Source organism: Capra hircus, chromosome 22, assembly GCF_001704415.2.
Source record: "Capra hircus breed San Clemente chromosome 22, ASM170441v1, whole genome shotgun sequence".
NCBI classification, from domain to species: domain Eukaryota; kingdom Metazoa; phylum Chordata; class Mammalia; order Artiodactyla; family Bovidae; genus Capra; species Capra hircus.
The window spans coordinates 23,650,748-23,672,319 of NC_030829.1; the positions used below are offsets into that span (position 1 = coordinate 23,650,748).

At 38.8% G+C, this 21,572-nt stretch overlaps 1 protein-coding gene across 3 annotated transcripts in view; it reads right to left on the minus strand.

The window, feature by feature from the left end:
* Positions 1 to 21,572, minus strand: part of CNTN4 (contactin 4) — a 616,632-nt gene that overhangs the window by 551,475 nt on the left and 43,585 nt on the right. For all 3 annotated transcript variants that reach the window (XM_018038420.1, XM_018038421.1, XM_018038419.1), the window contains exon 2: positions 1,397 to 1,538. In XM_018038420.1, the coding sequence (XP_017893909.1) occupies positions 1,397 to 1,451 (55 nt within the window). In that variant the 5' untranslated portion in view covers positions 1,452 to 1,538. The remainder of the gene's footprint in view (positions 1 to 1,396; positions 1,539 to 21,572) is intronic.

The window sequence follows — 21,572 nt, forward strand, 5'->3', positions numbered from 1 at the left end:
TGGGGTCACACAGAGTTGGACACGACTGATGTGACTTAGCAGCGGCAGCAAGAATGAAAGCCAAAATTTAAAGAGTAATTTACAATCATACACTGAAGAAATCAGTGAGAAAGCTACAAGACTGTATAACATGTTGGTCAAAATTATGAAATCTGGAGTTAGTCAGCTCTGAGTCTGAACCTTATTAGCTCTACCATCTCCTAGCTTGGGGACCTTGGGTGAGTTTCTTAAATTCTTAATGCTTTAGTAATAATATTAATAATAACAGTGATAAAAAAAGAGTAAATACTTCTTAGTGATCATGAGATAATGAAATAAAGTACACTGAGTGCTTAGTGCAGTGTCTGGCATGCATAAGGGATCCATATACAGGAGTACTACCATTACTACCTTTAATTACACAGTAATCGCAGTAATTTACTGTACCTAGCTGTAAGTCAGTACGGCTCTAGAACACAGCTAATAGACTTCTGTGTCTTTCTTTCATAGGAGCATATCCACAGATGTTAACACAGTTCTGTTTCTCTGTAAGGTACTTACATTATTGTTATTATGTTACTGTAAGGTAACATTATTTGAATGAATGCATGAATCAAGTTAAGTGACGACTAAAAAAGTTACTTTTGTTTTACGGTATAAAAACATAAATGTATTCCAGGTATCTGTCTTGGACTTGACACTCTGAATAACAAACAGATCAACTAGTTTTATTTCAAAAAGACATGGAAAGATTCCCACCATCCCAACCTGGAAAACAACTCTCAGTGCATACTGGATGCAGGCCGCATCAACTCAGAGTTGTGCATGTCAGCTGGTAGGCTCCTATCTTCCAGAAAGCCAAGAAGGTAATAAACAGCATGTTTGAACTTTTCAAAGCCCTTGTCTAGCAGCTGACCATGAAAGTATGGTAAAAGCCTCATGTCCATGCTTATGGCTCCTGCTAAACTACAGGTATATTCAAATGAAAACAAAGGTATCAAAGGATGGTGTGATATCAACAAAGACATTGAAAGCATCATCCAGATAAAGTTCCATCCACTGACATCAAAGTAGGCAATACTCGAGACTAATCAGGTTTATTGCCCAATATCTCTGCACAATTGAGTTCTGGAATGAGCAAAAATAACAACTTTCAAACCAAATAATAGCTCATACAACTCTAAAAGGACCAGACAGACAGGCGAAACATCAGTGTCTAGCTCTGGATACAACACCATGAAAAGAAGTGCTAAAAGACCATCAGGAGACTATATTCAGTGGTGTCAGCAAATGCTATGTCATAGTAGTGGGTGCTCTTACTATTTTATCATTGCCATCTAAAGTGAAGGCCCACTTTTGAATTAGTGTGAAATACAGTGGCATTTTTAAATCAAAAAGTTTTCAAATGACACTCTACCTGCAAGGCACAACATGAAGGATTGCAGTACCAGCAGTTCCCATGGCAACCTCATCTTCAGTTTCCGAGGTCAAAGGAGTTTCAAGTCCAATAACAAGTGAATAGAATAGCTGCTTCTTTAAAGTTGTGTTCAACCTTTAATCTGTGGAGGAGAAGAGACATGACAATGAGATCTGGGAATACTTCTCCTTGTGGTCTCTGCAAATTTACTGAATATGAATAAAAGTGACTTTTGGAAAAGTACTGCTGAAAAAGAGAAAGCACGTTAAATTTTGAATATGAAGCAAATGAGCCTCTTTTCCTTCTTCCCAATGATACTGGGGTAGAGACTGGAGCTGATAGACCCCTGTGGCTACTGAGTGAAGGTAAGAACAGCTTCTGATTAGATGAGAACCAACCCAAAGGCAGGGGACTGAATTACGTTTTATAAATTCCTTTCCAGGACCTTAATCTCCAGGTGCTGTTCTTTTTATTTTCCAATTAATAATACACCCAATATAGTGAATACAGAAGAAATGTCACTGAACAAAATAGGACCTGATGGACCTTAAGGAGAAATTCTGAAGTCTTAGAATGGAGTTAAATGTGTGAAAAATAATAACTGCCCCATGATTTCAAGTATTTTTCCCCCCAATGCTCTATGTTTCATCCCTAAAATGCAACAGAAATGTGCAGCTCCAGTGCCTACAGACAAAAATCCTACCAACTATGAGTAGCTATCTATTAGGTTCTTTTGGACAAATCCAGGGCATGAGTGAGAACAGTGATTCTTCTGTTAGCCAGGAATCTTAGAACAGGAAAACTCCATGGTGAAGAGAGGCTACTTGTTCTGTGTACAATCTACATAGCAGGAAAGTGGATGGGCAGATCAGGAGGCACTCATGGGCCCTCAAAAGGGCACAGGCTTGTTCTCTTTGAAGGGGCAGGTACCCCTCAACTCGTGCTGATGGCTAACATGAGGGGTACAGACCCAGGGTTCCAGGGGCATTTATAACTTATCAAAGAACAGTTGAAAATACTAGTATTTATTTTGAAATTCTCCCAAGTTTTAAAGGTGGGAAATCAGTTCACAGTATTTTTTAAAATGTCGAGGGAATCAAACAAAGCTGAGCTGCCTTTAGGGGCCAAAGTTTTGCAACATGACCTCAAAAAAACAGAACTCACACTGCACTTGGCTTGTTCTTTTATTCACTCATCCCTTCTCCCGTCCATCCTGTGAGCCAGTCATGGATTTAGGCATCTGTGGAGTGCCTTTTGCTTGCCAGACACTAGTGAGGCATGGGACCTGCCAAAAGAGATCACAGCTCTAGCTCTAGGGATCTCCTACTCCAATGGGGTACAAGCTGCCTACAGTTTCATAAAACTGCAACACAACATGCCATTGTGAAGGAGAAGGGACATTTCTGGACTTCATAAAGGAGATGAGCTTCCACTGGGATTTGAAAGATGAGCAGAATCCTTCTTTCTATTCATCATTTAACCGAATAAACGAGAAATTTAAGGAACCATAAGACACATTCTCTTTACAGCTTGGGTTATAACAAGACACAGGGTCCTCGGTATATATCCCACTCAGCCTCCCTCCGAAGCTTGTTTCAAAAGACTCTTCTTAGTTAAGGAAACGAAACCTCGTTAAAAACCACACAGGACCATACAAATGCTAGATATGATTACTATTATAGCCCTGAGATTTTTTTTTTTTAAGCTGATGATAACCTGAGGCTTCTCATCTCACTGCCACTTATCAGGAAAAACACCAAGGGAACACAGGTTTACATGAGAACATGGACCAACACAAGCTCATTAATCAAGGGCTCTTAGCATTAATTGATACCATGTGATCACTTAGAAGCCTTTATGTTTACCAGGAAGCTTATAGAAAGTGAAGAACCATCATTAGAGAACTCTCCTGTCCTTTGTGCCCTTAAATAGCTCAGTTTCTGATAAAACCAGACTAGATATGTTGTGAAGACAAAAGGGACTCTTAACTTCTGATCTGCTGATGTGGCTGTAAAGCAGGTCGTGTCTCTAATTGGATATGTTGAAATACTCTTCTGACATGCATGGTGATTAGGCCATTTTAGATAAACAGGATGTGCTGATCAATGAAAACTATTAATGTTTTTAGCAAATGATCAGGGTATTAATAATTAATATTGTGAGGGAAATGTCATCTCAGACCTGGGGATTGATCTACAATGTTAAGCATTTTCTTGAAGCAATTAAAATTAATTTAGAAAATGTATCCAATTATACCATAAAGATTTGATTCATGACAGGATGCTGTTTACAGTGCACGTTCTGTTAAGAACTGTAGATTTTTAAGGATGAAGGATTTCAAGAACCCGATTGGCATTTATTTACCTCTCAGTAGGTAAGGCTCACCTTCACTAATCAGAAATAATGGGGCAGTTGACAGTAATTTGTCTGATGGGCAGTCTTAACTAGAGAACTGGATTTTTTGAAGGGAGGTGAAGATTCATGAATCTCATGTGGGGCTGTGGCACAGGATACAAAGTTTTATAATTTCGGTTTTCTGCCAGAACCAGAAAGCAAGCTGTGGGATGAGGCGAGAGTTATGGCAGTCATAGATCTTCCCTGCAGCTGAGAGCTCTCTCTGGTTTATCCTAAGGTGGTTGTAGCAAAAGGTAGTGTACTCAGCACTAACGGTGGGACCTTGACCAAGAATTAGACTCGTAAATCCTGGGGAGGAGGCCACACAATGAAACAGGACTGGAGAGCTTTTGCTGGCAGAGCCAGAAGGAGATGAATAATTGAGAATTCCACAGTGTATCTGTACACAGAGCTCCACAGAGCAAAACTCCTCTAGCTTCCAACTCTTCAAAACAATTCTTATTCCAACAGCCATGCTGAAGAACTCAGTATATAATGTTTAAGACAAATCATGATTCAGTTCTTCCTTACGTGTCCTGGTTCTACATATAGGGTTTAATCACATAAAGATTAGTTTTAGCACTCTACTAAATTAAAAATCTGCCGGTATCCAGATAGTTCTATTTCAACTCAGTGAATAAGCAGATGTGCTAACTGGGGGACAGAGGCAGGGCTAGGGATTGGATGTGCAGAGAGGTAAGAGCCCTGCCCTCAAGGAGCTCACTGTTAACTTGGCAAGAAAGGCTTTTAAACCAGTCGTTGTATTTCAGTGCGATTCACATAATAGATCTATGAAGGACAAGGTGCTAAGGATGCAAAGGAACATCATCTAACTGAGCCAGGGGTGGGGTAGGGCAGGGGCTTCAAGAATGTTCTCCAGGGACTCCCCTGGTGGACCAGTGTTAAAAATTCGCCTTGCAGTGCAGGGGACATGGGTTCGATTCCTGACTGGGGAACTAAGATCCTATATACCCTGGGGCAACTAAACCCACATGCTTCAGAGCCACAGCTAGAGTCCCTGCACTGCAACGAAAGCTCCTGCATGACACAACTAAGAACCGACACAGCCAAATAAATAACAAATACTAAAAAAAAAAAAAAAAAAAAAAATGTTCTCCAAAGGGGCTAACAGTGTGAACTGAGTCTTAAAGGATAAATAAGAGGGAGGAAGGAAATGCCAAGTCAAGTGACATGGACAAGGAAAATGAAAATTTAGAGGGTGTTCAAGTTACTACAAAGCAGGATAATGGAAGGAGGAAAGTGGACAGACACATCTGATGCTACACTTGAATCTACATTCTCTAGCAGTGTGGCTCATCTGTAATGACAATAACACCCATGTTGCTGTTCAGTTGCTAAATGGTGTCCAACTCTTTGGGCCCTCATGGATTGCAGCACACCAGGCCTCTCTGTCCTCCACTATCTCCTGGAGTTTGCTTAAGTTCATGTCTGAAATACCCATAATGCAGGCTTATTGTGTGGTTTAAGAGAAAGTATGGAAGGCACCAAGGACAGGACCTTGACACTTAGCAATCACCCTTGGTAAAGATAGTACACCACTGTCTAAGCCATGGGCCTGATCCCCGAAGGACCTTGACTATATATTAAAGAGTTTGGAGAATTCCCTAGTGGTCCACTGGTTAAGAATCTGCCTTTCAATGCAGGCGAGGCAGGTCTGATCCCTAGTTGGGGAACTAAGGTCCCACATGCAGTGGGGCAACCAAGCCCATGCACCACAACTACTGAGCCCATGAGCTCTGGAGCCCCCATGCCACAATTACGGAGAAGCCTGGGCAGACAAGGAGCAGCCTGCATGCAGATCTCATGTGCCACAGTCAAGACCCTATGCAGTGCTCCACCCGCACTCTCCCTGGCCAAAAAGAAAAGAGTCGAATCTGAAGATTAGGAGGACGATGGGGATGATTTTAAACAGGGGGAAGCTCTGAATATAGTTGGTTTCCCTGTATGGTGATCTGCTTTACGTGCAACACCCAGAAGCACAGAATATCTAGTCCTGCCCTTTGCCTATCTCCTCTGGTCAACAGGGGACCTGCATCTCTAAATACTAAGTATGATATTTTTCAGAATCTCATGTGTAAAAACACTAGATTGGAATTAAGTTCTTTCTTCCAGGTTTTGCCACTAGTCATCAATTTTGCGAAAGCCACTTAATTTTTGTAAACATACTTGCTTGTCTACAGTTTGGGACTCAAACCATGAACCCTGTCTTTTGCACACACATGTTGTAAACTTTAACCAATCTATGTTTTAAAAGTAAATCTCCATTATTATTATTATTTAGATTAAGTTCAAATTTCCTCTCAGATGGTAAACTTCATAAAGGCAGGAAATTTGTCTTAATCATTGGTATTTAAGAGGCTCATGGGATAGTACATGGCACAGAGCAGGCAATCAATAAACAGTGTCAGTGAAAGAATAAATTTAGTTAACATCTTTCATGTGTCTACCACGTGTTTTGATATTCCCTTTTCATTTAACCTTCATAGCAACACCGGAGGGTCAGATGTCACTATCCTCTATAAAACTATAATATTGGAAATTAGACTATGAGAGTCTACGGAACTTGTTCAAGGTTAAACATCTCTAAATCAACATAGCCAGTGTTCAAATCCATGTCTTCCTACTTCATACTCCTCTTTTCTAACACATCAACAGAAATGTAAGAAAAGTGATGTGTCTTTCATATAATGACATAAAGTTCTGATGCTGCCTCTTTTCTAACTCTGCTTTTCATGCTGTCTTGCAGAAACAGAAGCCAGCACCACTGATCAGAGGTACACAGTCTGTGTAATATTCATAACATAAAGTGGAGCATGGGTTTTAGAGCTGAGACTGTTAGAAGACCGTATTTCACTAGTGTCAATTCAGAATTCTTCTTGTCAAGAACACAACTGTGAAGTTTTTCTCCCTTTAAGTATAAAAACAACAGGAATGATTATTTTCTGGCTAATTGCTATTTAGAATGCAGCCATTCTTAAGGCAAGAATGTTAAAAACAATCATCCACAGTTCCCAGTGTATACCTGAGCATTTTCTAATTCTAAAATTAACTAATAAGGGATGCAGTCAATCATAACGGCAAGAAAGCAGTGAGCAGAACTGAAAGCAAGAGAGAAATTCAGCTTCCTTGGAAAGCCAACTGTCAGTCATTTCAAGGGAAGATGGTGTATAGTCAAATCTTAATATTCAATCAGTCAACATATATTTGAGTGCTCGTCATTCACATGGCTATATGCAGAATGCAGAGTCAAGGTCAAGGTCTGTGTCCACAAGGGCATGACAACTCAGCTGGGTAGAAAAGATTACTGATTATATACCTTAGTTTATATACCAGCTTAGTGGTACAGATAATCTATACTTTGTATCCTATGGTATCTGGTCTACAGGTTCTTCTTGGACAATAAAAATTAATATCAATCAAATTAGCTTAATACTTTGTCTCCTTGCACCAGATTTTTTCTCTATATTCTACAAGAAACATATTTCCACAACTATTTCTGAGATCATCCCTGCTTCAGTGGACAGTGCAATAAGCAGTCTGCCAGGAAGGTGAGAAAATGTGTCTTGCTTGGTTTCTCTTTGAATAGCTTGTCCCAAGCATCTTAAAATATGAAGAGAAGAGTGTAGAGAAGATATAAAATGCTTGAATAATACATTTGGAAAACTGCATCAATTAACCAACAGGTAGGCACACATGAGATGCACCATCTTATATAGATGGTGCTCACCTACTCAATAGCTGATTGGGACTCTATTTCCATCATAAGATCATATTACAGAGGACTTTGAGGAACTACAAAGGGTCAGCTAAGGTAAACAATTACCTCTATTTTTAAAAGCTTTCTAGACCATGTGGTGTCTGCCACTTGTGGCAATTCTAAACAGAACTATAATGATTACATTAATATTCACTCTGGCATAAAAGCAGAGAGTCAACATCTTATCAATTCAGTCACTGAAGAACATCTTTTATACATCTTGAGAGCCAAAGATTTCTACACACTAATTTTGAAAAATCTCTTATTAAAGTTTCTTAGAGTATATATGCACTATTGTTTTTCCAACACACTTTCTCCTTATAAAACCTTACTCTACATTGATGTTAGACCTTTTCACTTTGCTACTCAGGAGACCATCTTAAAAAAAAAAAGTAATTCCAATAATCACAGTGCCATTTCAAAATATCACAGGATAGAGATTCAGAACAAACTTGGTTCCTAGGTCAGTCCTGTTATTTACTTATTTGGCAAGTTTCTTTACCAATAAAAGAAAGACCTAGATCAGGTTGCTTCTAAGAATCACTGAAGCCCTGATGCATCATATATCAGAGACAGGGTGTGCATTCAAAGGATTTAATCTGTCAGATGAACAGTGGTCAGCATGTCCTTGCCATAACCAATTAGACATCTCACAGTTTCTCAGATGACACCATCTTCTCACACATCAAAGTTGTTTGAGATACTGATACATTGCTTTTAAGTTCTGTGTATGGTTCCATTACTGCAATGTAATACCCAGCCATAAATACATATCTACTATTCATAGTCTCCACCAGGTAATCACTTACTGTACAACTTTCCAAAGTTGTATTCACTTTTTATCTTTATTAAAGTAATTCATAAACATAGCTTAACTACTTCTCCCTGACAGAACTTCTTCCCAAGGAAAACAAGTAAATGCTTATACTACTATTTCTCGATTTGGGGATATTATATATATTAGTTTCTTTTCTAAATGATGACAATTCTATTTCCTTTTATAATCACTCCCAATGAGAGATGCACATACATAAACATACACACAAATACCTGGTTCCACTTTTGTCCAAATTTAGTTACATAATTTAATTTGGTCAATAATTTTTCAACTAAGGCCCAGAGTATAGTAATATTTTCCTTTTTGTAATAGTTAGATTTTTGAAGACTTAAGAATTTTTTATTTATTTGTTTAGTTTTCTAAGTATATATCACAAATTCACCCTAAACATTTTACCATGTCTAATGTTTGCATTATGTTCAAATACATATTGCAATCCCTCAGTGTGAATAAATATTTATTTAGGAACATGTAGATACTGAACACTTTTAAAATTCAACTGAAAAATGAACAGACATACTTTGTGGTGTCCTAGCATCATTTAGATGAAAATAGAAAAGCCTTGTGTTCAAAGATGCAATTATATATATTATGTATACTATGCAATTATCCATATATGAAAGATCTATTTGTGAAAGTTTCCAGCTCAATATATGTAATTAATAAGCAATATAAAAGAATGTGTGATTAAGCTATTAAATAACGCTGGAGGCAATGCCATGATAGAATGTAATATGAAATAACTAAGGAAATAACAAAGCACGTATTATATAGTAGTTGCTTCCTAAGTATTAACTCATGTAATCTTTAAAACAACCCTTTAAGGGCGACCACAATATTATATTTAAGGGGTAAGTACATTGTCTTTAGTTAGAGCTGATATGTAATGGAGACAGGACATAAACTCTGAGTATTTTTCCCACAAGTTTACTGAAGTATATTTCACATACACTAGTATGTATTCTTCTTAGTATAAAGGTTATTGAGATTTCCAAAATTTATGCAGTCATGGGAACTTCCCTGGTAGTCAGCGGTTAAGACTCCATCCTCCTAACGCAGGGGCCCAGGTTTAGTCCCTGGTCGGGAAACTAAGCCTCCACATGCTGCAATGAAAGACTCTTCATGCCACAATCAAGACCCAGTGCAGACAAATAAATAAACAAAAATTAAAAAAAAAATTTTTTAATTATGCAGTCATATCAGCCCTACCACCAACAAGATATAGAATATTTCCATCATAGTAGAAAGCAACCCTGAAAACTGAACTTCATAGTGTAGATGTTTGTCCACACTACTGAGATTCTCTTAAATACTGAAGTTATAACACAGGCTTATTAGAAAAACAGGCAATTGTAATATAAAAGACACACTGCACTTCCCTCTTATTTAGTCTGCTTCTCAGTTACTTCATTTCTGCTTTGGAATGTACAGTACAAAAAAACGATGACAGAAGTAGATCATACCAGAAGACAGAAAAGGACTCGACACCTCCATGATTCACTTCCCAGGCCTGGGCAAGACAATGCTAACAGAGCATGGTACTTTCTCAGAGCTTAGCCCAGGGCAGTCCCAGAGTCTTTTCCAGACAGCATTTCAAATAGACATGGCAAAATCAACATGGTTTGCAAATTATATAAAAATATCTTCGCTTTCCCTATTTTGGTTGAAAATATCAGCTTTAGAATTACACAAACCAGGTTTTAAATCCCAAATCTACCATTTAGCTGTTGACCTTGGGCAAGTCATTTAACCTCAGTTTTGGAGAAGGCAATGGCAACCCACTCCAGTACTCTTGCCTGGAAAATCCCATGGATGGAGGAGCCTGGTAGGCTGCAGTCCATGGGGTCGCTAAGAGTCAGGCATGACTGAGAGACTTCACTTTCACTTTTCACTTTCATGCATTGGAGAAGGAAATGGCAACCCACTCCAGTGTTCTTGCCTGGAGGATCCCAGGGACGGGGGAGCCTGGTGGGCTGCCATCTATGGGGTCGCACAGAGTCGGACACGACTGAAGTGACTTAGCAGCAGTAGCAGCCTTACTTTTCTCTTCGGTGGGCTTCCCTGGTGACTCAGTAGTGAAGAATCCTCCTGCCAATGCAGGAGACGGGGGTTCGATCCTTGGTTTGGAAAGATCCCCTGGAAAAGAGGATGACTACTCACTCTAGTATTCTTGCCTGGGAAATCCCATGGACAGAGGAGCCTGGAGAGCCACAGTCCATAGGGTCACAAAGAGTCAGGCATGACTGAATGACTGAAACACTTTCTCTTCGGCAAAGTGACAGTGATGATCCAGGGTTGTTGAAAGGAATGTAAGAGAAAAATCTCTTTAGCTGGATTCTACTAAAAAAGTTGAGCATAACTTTGAGGAGGCAAACTTTCTGGGAAACGAAGACGGACAAGCAGTGGAAGAATATGGCTTTAGGAGAGACATGGATGCAGGAAGCTCACTGTGCCAAAGAGGAACAACCCATAAGATTCCCTCCTGAGCATCAGAGGAGAATGCATGGGGGAACTTGGGTGGCTTAGGGGAGCTGATACTGCCCAGAGACTACAATTTTAGTTTTGCTTTCTGGGTACTGGGTAGTAAACTGCAAACTTTCTTAAGGCTCCTACCAACAGAGCAGGAAAGACGGGTTTTTAGCAACCATCTCACGTTTGTTTTCCTTCTGCCCACTGGTGTGCTGCAGAGTGCCAATTCTGCTTAAACTCCCAAATAAATCACTGTTAATGAAGCATGTTGCACATACAGACAGCAACAGGCATTTTTTAATCACCTAAACCAAAGAAGAGCTAAAGGTAAGCACAAAACACTCTAATACCTAATATATTAGGTGTCAGATTTTAAGTGGCAAGAATCGTACAGCTTTCAGTGCTTTTACTTGGATGCACTTAGTGGGGAAGTAAAGCTACCAGTATACTCATCATTATGCACAGCTTGCCAATTGCTTGGACAGCCAAATCAGATAACTGGGAGCCTAAAAGAGAGTCTGTATCTACTTAATCAGAAGCAGAAATAAGAGGGCAAACATACACGCACACATTATGACAGGCTATACAAACAAACAGGCTAAAATCATTTACACTCTGTCCTTCACTCCCAAGTCATTAACTAAATTTCTACTAATTGACATGCCACATAATACAGAAATGAATGAGACAGGTATAGTCTGCCCTCATGGAGCTTGTTTCATTCTACTGGCTGTGTAAAGGGCTCTAGAGTTTTGGAACAGTGGATAGCCAGCAAAGTGTGCCAGTGTGACCCAAGACTGTATATGACCTTTGGAAACAGACTAGGTTCAAATACTGGTTTTCTGTATCAAATGCACAAAACGTTTTGTTAAAGCCATTTGGATGGTCCAAGTTTTTCATCTATATGACAGAGACACTGTCGCCTATATTAGAAGTCCATACGGAAGTATGTGAACGAATGCACATAAAATGGTTAGCACCATAAAATCTTAGCATGGACTTTGCCTCACTTAGGGGAAACTTAGAAGTCTCCTCTCTTATCGTGGAGTATGGGGACATGAAACTACCTTTCAGTGAAATGGTAAAACAGGATTTCTATCCATTGCTTGCCATCTCATATAATGGTAAACAAACTGTACATTCCAGATCCTGTGCTATTAATTTATAGAAATATATAGTAACATTCATCTAAATAATCTTTGTTGAACAAATGCAATATGTCAGGTACTGTGCTAGGCACTGGCTGTCACAGTGAAGTGGATCCTGTCATCATGGAGCTTGCCTTCTAGTCCACATTCCAGTTTATTTGCCCATGGGGATCATTTTCTTAAAGAAATAGCTAAATTCCTGTAAACATACCTCAGTATCATTGTCTTTTAGACCAGGTCTGCAAGCAGATGACAGGAGATTTCCAGATGATTTGAAAAACTCTTTTGAATTCTTCTTTGGGATAGCACAGTTTTCCAGAAATGCACTGCATATTATATAAAACTATTTAAGCAAGTGCTCACCTCCTTAATTTTTTTTTTTTTTTTTTTTGCACTCAGATCTATCTGCATCTTGGGCTTCCCTGATGGCTCAGATGGTATAAGAATCAGCCTGCAATGTGGGAGACCTGGGTTCTATCCCTGGGTTGGGAAGATCTCCTGGAGAAGGGCATGGCAACCCATTCCAGTATTCTTGCCTGGAAAATCCCCATGGACAGAGAGAGCCTGGGCAGGCTATAGTTCATAGGGTCACAAAGAGTCAGACACGACTGAGTGACTAAGCAGAGTACTATCAACCAGTATGCAAGATGGTAGAGAAAGGTAGACAAAGAAAACAACGAGGGTTTTTTGTTGCTGTTGTTCTTTTTTCTTGAGTACTTACTATGTCTGTTACTATCCAAAGGTGTTGCATGAACTGTCTAATCCTCACAATAACTTAAGGACAGAAGTATATGATTATTCTCATTTGTCAAATAAGAAAGTAAAGCTTGGGGAGGCAAGTAAGTCAGATACTTCTTTGGTATTCCTTCCACTGCTTTCTGCTAGACATTAAGTGCCCAATTTCCCCTCAGCATATTGTGCCAGGCCCAACAGTAGCGACATTCCAAAAGGAAAATAGAGGAGACAGCTGATAAACCCCTGTGCAAAAGTTGCCTTTCTCTGCATTGGTGGGCATTCTTCATCATCAGATACAAACTGATGAAACTGATTTATTGCATAAGGATTCAGAATCGTTGGCATGCCAAGGTACAGTTTCTTCCCTTACAAGAACAGCAGAAATTTCTAATGTGACAGTTTTAAAAAAGTATTTTATTGCCCTGATCAAAGGGTGGTTATTCATGGGTTAGTTCTATGGCCAAAATAGATAGAATGTGATCGACGTGCTCTTTGTTTCATTAGGCTGACTTAGGCCAAATTGAACAAACACTAGTTGGTTCTCGGAGAACCAGATTTCAGGCCTGGCCTGTCACATATATAACAGATGTCCCTCTAGTTCTGAGTGTGAAGTGAGCACATGCTGCCAATCTACTTTTAACCATTCTATTTATGCTGTTATTTAAAATGCAATAGAGTGATCATTTCCAGTTATAAAGTGGCCTTTATCTGAGAACCTCCAAAGGCCAGTGTTATTAACTTTACACTGGGATGAGGGTAAGCTTCCAGTATTATAATTCTCAGGCAGAAAAACTGAGGCATAAAAGAGTATAGTGAATATACAAAATTTAGTAAATGTAAAAGAAATATATGCGTCTTTGTCTAAAGCTAAGACTGTAGAGAAAGCAGTAATTTTACATGAGGAAAATTAGCTGACTCCCTCTTATCCAAGTGGTCAAGGCTGACGTCATCAGAACCAGGTCATGTTGGCCTGGAGCCTCCTCAGCCGCACAGCGCTGAGGGGGACACAGTATTCATGTGTGGCCTAACTGACAACTTGACAGTGATGTGGAAGCTCAGGGTGATCATGAGAAAAAGCTGAGTAAGATGCTGCAATACAACTGACCAGGAGTCTTCAAAAGTGTTAAGATCATCAGTGGCAAGGAAAGACTAAGGAACTGTCATGAATTAAAGAATAGTGTGGACAAATGAATATTACAAACAAGGTGAGATTTCTGGATTCAATCTTACAAGAGAAAGAGGACATTTGTTTAAAACAAAACAAAACAGAATACTGGCGAACTTTAAACCAGGCCTGTTGTTTAGTTAACTGAATGGCACCAATATCACTTTCCTGCTTTTGATCACTATATTATGGCTATGCACTATAGCTTCCCTGGTGGCTCAGAGGTAAAGAAGCCACCTGCCAATGCAGGAGACGTGAGTTCGATCCCTGGGTAGTGAAGATCCCCTGGAGTAAGAAATGGCAACTCACTCAAGTTCTCTTGCCTGGGAAATCCCATGGACAGAGGAGCCTGGTGGGCTACAGTTCATAGGGTAGCAAAGAGTCAGATACAACTTAGTGACTAAGCAACAACAACAACCAGATGTTAGCATTAGAAGAACTGGCATGAAGGGGAACTCTGTACCCTTTTTTGTAACCTTCCTGTAAGTCTTTAATTATTTCAAAATAAAGCTGATACTGCATCAGTTACCTCCTATTCTGAGAGTAAGACTGAAAAACAATCCTGTCCTGGTTGTAACCACAGTGGACCTATCCTCCTTGAAAGATATGTGCATGTGCACTGCCAGTGCGGATGTATATTTATGGCATGCTACAGTGTTTCCAGGAAAGTTCAGTGATCATGAGAGCGTGCTCTGAGGAGACACACTGGTCAGAGGAAAAATTATGCAGAAAAAAATAAAGGGATTGCAGCCTGGATGCCCAGACTGCAATCCACATTGACAATGCTGTTATTTGGCTCCAATTTAACTAAAATTAGATTGCTGAATAGACAAGTTAAGGTATGGGAAAAAAAATAAGTTTATCCAGCTTTTCTTAATGAATAAGAAAAAGCCAGAATTCTGTATTTATTGTATGCTAAAAATATAGCACCCAGGTTTTCCCTAAATTTCTTAATTATCACCATGAGCTCTTTGCAAAAAAAAAAAACAAAAAAAAGTGAGACCTACGTAAGACAGCAGAAAAATATGAAAGTGGGAATAGATGTAATTACTAGATAATCATATTTTCTCATGACATCAAATTTCCTCCATAAATTATCAGTCTGGGCCTGCTGTTGGTAAAATAAAGTGTAGAAAGCCTAGCTATCTAAGGAAACTAAGAAACAGTTGAATTACCTACAGAAATATTTTTGATAAAAGAATTCTAATAAGTGACAACAAACTTTGAAGCTATTTCAGAGATGCGGCAACCAACCAAAGATCTAAATAGTTGTAGTTATTTCAAGAAGATTTAATTCCATGACTTCTGTTAAAGTATATTTCTACTCACAGTTTAAGTTTTTGTTTTATTGCCTCACAGCCCTCACTTACTACACCTTGGCTGCAAGTTTCAGGAAAATACTTTCAAGTGTAGAAAAAAAATGATGAAATATGTCCCCCTGCTGTCTATGTTTGTATAACTGTGAATACACATAAGCACTCATCTGACTCTTGCTAGCATCACAGTGCAGGCTCAGACTGTATCTCAAGTTAGCTTATGGAAGCTCTACTAGAGGAAAACCAAAGCTACTTGGGAACCACTAATCTTGATGGATGAGAAGGAATAACCTGCGTACACGTAAGGGATACATGTATACATACAACTGACTCACTTTTGTGCAGCAGACACTAACACAAAGTAATTGTACTTACTTGTATATATATTACAATATACTAATTTTAAAAAGAATCCACAAGTTTACATATTCATATATGTATATGCATAACTACAAATATATATATATATATACACACACATAAATGGGGAAATGAAGAAGCTCTTTGTTATGGTACACTTCTACCTAGTAAATATGGAATAAATGATATGTGTTATGGGAAGAAAAAAAGTAAATTTAATTTTACTTTTTAAAAGTAAAATTGCATGCTTTTCAAAAGTAAAACTGCCTGCATAAATACAGTGAAATATCATTCCAAATAGTATTCCTCACTCCTAGCTGAATGCATGAAGGCAGATTTTTCATCATCAGGGATTTTTTTTTTAATGATCTTTAACTGTATTTCTAGCTCACAATAAGCCTTCAAGTGGGGCAGTCACAATGGTAGTGGAAATGCTTCAGACTCTAGTGACAGCCTTGTGCTACTTCAAAGCTCTGGCACCAATTCCTCCATGAGATGCTACTTTCTCCTGAATTCACACAACTGAGGAATGAGTCTGGTAGCCATGATGAGCATACTCAGAGAAACCAGGAAAATGCTCAGAGAAGAAATATATTGCTTCTGCTTTGTTGATATTAACAGGGGCTCCAAGAAAGCTCCTCTTTGATCCAATTCCCCAAAAGCTTAATCCATGGCTTTGTCCCACTGCCTTTTAGCCCCTGATCCTCTATCACAACCACAGAAGTCCACACACTCTTTAGTTTTGACATTCGAAGTTACATGTCTCAGCATGTTAACTAGTCAGAATAAACTACAGAAACAGTATATAAAATCATGTACATTACATATACACATGCCTTCCCTGGTGGCTCAGTCCATTAAAGAATCTGACTGCAGTGCAAGAGACCCAGGTTTGATCCCTGGGTTGGGAAGATCCCCTGGAGGAGGAAATGGCAACCCGCTCCAGTATTCTTGCCTGGGAAAGCCCACGGACAGAAGTGCCTGGAGGGCTACAGTCGGACATGACTTGGCGACTAAACCACCACCAACCATCACATATATGCATATAAATGTGTACATATGTTTTTGTGAATATATGATTGTGATATATACATTTATGTCTATACACAAACATATGTACATATATGTCTACATACAAACATATATACACACATGCGTGTGTGTATATTCACACACACACACACAGACACACACACACGTGATATTCCAGGGCCCAGCTGCCGACAGAGAGTAATTTGTGCTATACAAGAAAAGAATTTTAAAAACACCCTTCACATCTTTGTGTTTCACTGTGCTAAGTAGACATATTTCATACACTGTTATTCAGCAAATACAACATTACGCTACATTCTAGTTAAGGATAAATTCCAGAAATAATTCATGTATTTGCAGATGAACAGTGCAGGTGAACAAGGACACAAAGGGTCTGTAATTACACCTGGGTATATTTATATGCCCACCAGTTCTGTTGTCTTAAAACAGATCTAAGGGGAGGCTCTTCCAGGTTAATTGCTGTTGCTGAGGAAACAGCCCAGGTTTGCCTTAACAGTCCATGATTTCCTTCAGGTGCAGCAGTCAGGCTGGCCTCAGGGTGTCAACTTTCGTCTAAAGGCAAATATGTAGTAAAGTCTCCTTTGAATTTTCTAAAAATATTTATTTTTCATTCTTTTGAATTTTTCAGTATCTCCAAATAGAGATAGTTTGATGTTAAAGCAGATGGCTTTAGGGAAAAAAAAATATTACCTGACTCCTGGTTTCTCAACAGAACGTAGGAAGCTGGGTAGCATATTGCTTGTCTGAGGAACAATCTGAGTAATGGGTCATCAGCGGTAGATGCCCCGGGAAAATTACAGAGCAACTGAAGAAAAGTCCCATTACTAAGCAGCGTAGCACCCTCTGATCCATCCTCCTCATTTCGGCTACAGCTAAATGACTAGAGTACTAACAGGATCAAGCCTCTCTCTCCAACTTTCTGCTTATCTTCACTAACTTTAGAGAATCAGGAAAGACCTGCTTAATTTAAATCCCCACGTATCTCTGAGGCAGACATCTAAAACTGATGTCAGCTCAATAGGTCTGGCAATCTTGCTTCCTTATCTCCGTTCCTGCTTCTTCTCCACTTCTCTGGAGCTAGCTTGAAAATTATACATAGACGGGCTTCCTTTGAAAGTCTTTTCTGACCTCTTAATTATGATTTAGTACTTCTCATATGCAAAATGGCTGTCTGAGGAGGCTTTACAAATAGCTGAGAAAAGAAGAGAAGCTAAAGGCAAAGGAGAAAAGGAAAGCTATGCCAATTTGAATGCAGAGTTCCAAAGAATAGCTAGGAGAGATAAGAAAGCCTTCCTCAGGGATCAATGCAAAGAAATAGAGGAAAAAACAGACTGGGAAAGACTAGAGATCGTGCCAGGAAAATTAGAGATACCAACAGAACATTTCATGCAAAGATGGGTTCAATAAAGGACAGAAATGGTATGAACCTAACAGAAGCAGAAGATATTAGGAAGAGGTGGCAAGAATACACAGAAGAACTGTACAAAAAAGATGTTCATGACCGAGATGATCACAATGGTGTGATAACTCACCTAGAGCCAGACATCCTGGCATGTGAAGTCAAGTGGACCTTAGGAAGCATCACTACGAACAAAGCTAGTGGAGGTTAGAACCGGACATGGAACAACAGACTGATCCCAAATCGAGAAAGGACTAAGTCAAGGTTTTGTATTGTCACCCTGCTTATTTAACTTATATGCAGAGTACATCAGGAGAAATGCTGGGCTGGATGAAGCACAGGCTGGAACCAAGACTGCCGGGAGAAATATCAACAACCTCAGATATGCAGATGACACCACCATTATGGCAGAAAGTGAAGAAGAACTAAAGAGCCTCTTGATGAAAGTTAAAGTAGACAGCAAAAAAACCTGGTTTAAAACTCAACATTCAGAAAACTAAGATCATGGCATCTGGCCCCATCACCTCATGGCAAATAGATGGGGAAACAATGGAAACAGTGACAGACTTTATTTGGGAGGCCTCCAAAATCACTGCAGATGGTGACTGCAACTATGAAATTAAAAGACACTTGCTTCTTGGAAGAAAAGCTATTACCAACCTAGACAGTGTATTAAAAAGCAGCGACTACTTTGCCAACAAAGGTCCATCTAGTCAAAGCTATGATTTTTCCAGTAGTCATATATGGATGTGAGAGTTGGACTATAAAGAAAGCTGAGCACCGAAAAATTGATTCTTTTGAACTGTGGTGTTGGAGAAGACTCTTGTGAGTTCCTTGACTGCAATAACAAGTCAGTCAATCCTAAAGGAAATCAGCCCTGAAGTTTCCTTGGAGGGACTGATTTTGAAGCTGAAATTCCAATACTTTGGCCACCTGATGCAAAGAGCTGACTTATTTGAAAAGATCCTGATGCTGGGAAAGATCGGAAGCAGGAGGAGAAGGGGACAACAGAGGATCCAATGGTTGGATGGCATCACCAACTTGATGGACATGAGTTTGAGTAAGCTCTGGGAGTTGGTGATGGACAGTGAAGTCTGGCTGCTGCAGTCAGGGGTTGCAAAGAGTTGGACATGACTGAGTGACTGAACTGAACTGAACTGACTTCTCATCTGTGCTTTAACAACATTCAGAATTTCTCTTACTAGAGCTGTTATCATATAGTATTATAACTCTCATCAAGTTTGTCTCATTCATCCATTTATTAAGAAAGTGAGCACAAAGGAACTATATCTTGAATCCACTTAAACTGTAATGCATTTGACTATGTAGGAAAAGGCAGAATAAGTCTGCTGCTGCTGCTGCTGCTGCTAAGTCACTTCAGTCATGTCCGACTCTGTGCGACGCCATAGACGGCAGCCCACCAGGCTCCCCTGTCCCTGGGATTCTAATAGCTCAAATTGCCAGCAGGAAGTAATATGCCTAAAAATAGAATAATCAGAAAAGTACTCAGAACTAGTTAAGAAGGTTGGGACTTTAGCCTGGATACTTTTGTGGAGGAGCTTATGAGTTGACTGGGAATCTAAAAAAAATTTGAATAAAGATATGTGTATGATAACCTGTATAATTAGTTAAATTATAGGCTTGTAAACTTGCTTCTAAATAATCGATTCTAAAATATGTTTAAGAGTTAATATGATAAAAATAATTCTAAGGCTCCGTTTAAGAGAAGTGAGTTAATCAAAGTGGACAGCTCATTTTATTGAAAGACGTCTCATAACCTTCAATAAGATGACAGAATTTATATAAAAGAAGGAAGAGGCATTCCAAAAGGCACTGCCCAGAGTTACTTGACCAGAAGTTCCTTTTCACCTATGACCATCTCATGGGACAAAAGTTCCTCAGAACTCACTTTGGGATATGCCTGTCATCTATAGTATGACTGGCAATCTAAGGCTGCTATCAGTCCAATTCTTGTTTCTATAAACATATTTTTTTATGAACAAAGCCAGACTTGCTCATCACTGTATTGTATATGGCTGTTTTTGTGATGTAATGCCAGGGCTGTATAGTAGTGACAGCAATCATTTGACCTGGAAATTTAAAAAATAAAAGTACTTGATACCTAGTTATTTATAGAAAATGCTTGCTAATTCCCAATTTATAGGAATATTTTGTTCTTTCTTAAGCTTCACTATAAAAGTATCCTCTGGGTATAATTGGCGTTTACTACAATCAGCTAGACCCACAGCTGATGTGTTACACAAAACTGTTGCACAAATGCAGGATGAAATGATTCACAAAACTGGAGAGCATCACGTCTTCCCTAATCACTGAATTGACCAGCAGTATTTCCTAAATTGAAAGGTGAACTAAGCAAAATATCTTTGGTTTTTCTGCTTTAAATTTTAATTAGAAACTAGTCAATACATATTCTTAAACTACCATATTAAAGTTCACAAATGTAGACACATTTGTCATAAAGAAGTTTAAAACAAATACACTAAAATATCTTATGGATACATAATTTATTAAAACACTGACAAACTGGAAGTTTTACCAATGACAATTAACTTTTATTTGATAATGTGAAGAAATCACACTCACATCCTAAAATCATTATAATGATTTATTTTGGTTACCTAAGACTAGAGTTGAACAACATTTGTGATCTAGAGTTTACCTAAATGAAATATCAATTCATATACAATACACGGAATATTCAGATGATTTGATTTTTTAATTCCAATTTAGCAGTTAAAGAAAATGCATAGCTTTAATTCCTAAAAGTAATGAGGTTCTTTTTTCTTCCATTGTTAGCCCATACGATTAAAGTCAAATATTGAGCTGGTTCAGAACACATTCAACATTATTTTATAAATTGTTAGAATCAACCTGTTTGGTCATTAGCTTAAAAGACATTTGCAGAAATACAAGTTTCCTCTGTTTCTACAATTGAGCAGAATTAGTCTGAAAACTGTATTTTTCATTTGCTTTTCTCCTTATCTCTCATCCTCCATCTCCACCAAAACATCTGACAGATACCGCATTGGGTTTTGGCTCTGCTCTCTTTCTCCCTGAGTGTTGAAAATCATCACATTTGGAAACTGATTCCCCTGGAGAAACTGTTAAATGTCTTTAGGCTTATTTTAGAAGCCAAAGTTGCCATTTTTTTTCCCCTTGTGGCAAGAACACATACAGGTTTTGATAGTTATTTCAAGGCAGCCCTTTGACTAGATTTTCAAAATAAAGAACTTTGGCTTCCATATTTCTATTCTTCTTGGGATAGAGGCCCATGCTGATCATATATAACAAATAAACTCAACTAACTGTGTGGTGAAAAAGAAGAAAAGCAAACCCACACAACATTCGTACAGAGATACAGTATTATAAACAGCACATGTCCCAGCATGAGTCCTAGCTGGGATATACAACGCAATTCACTATTCTCATGGGAGTCTTCAGTTTACAATTATTTCTCATGGTGTGAGCATTCCATCAGGGTGAGTACAATTCTTCCATTT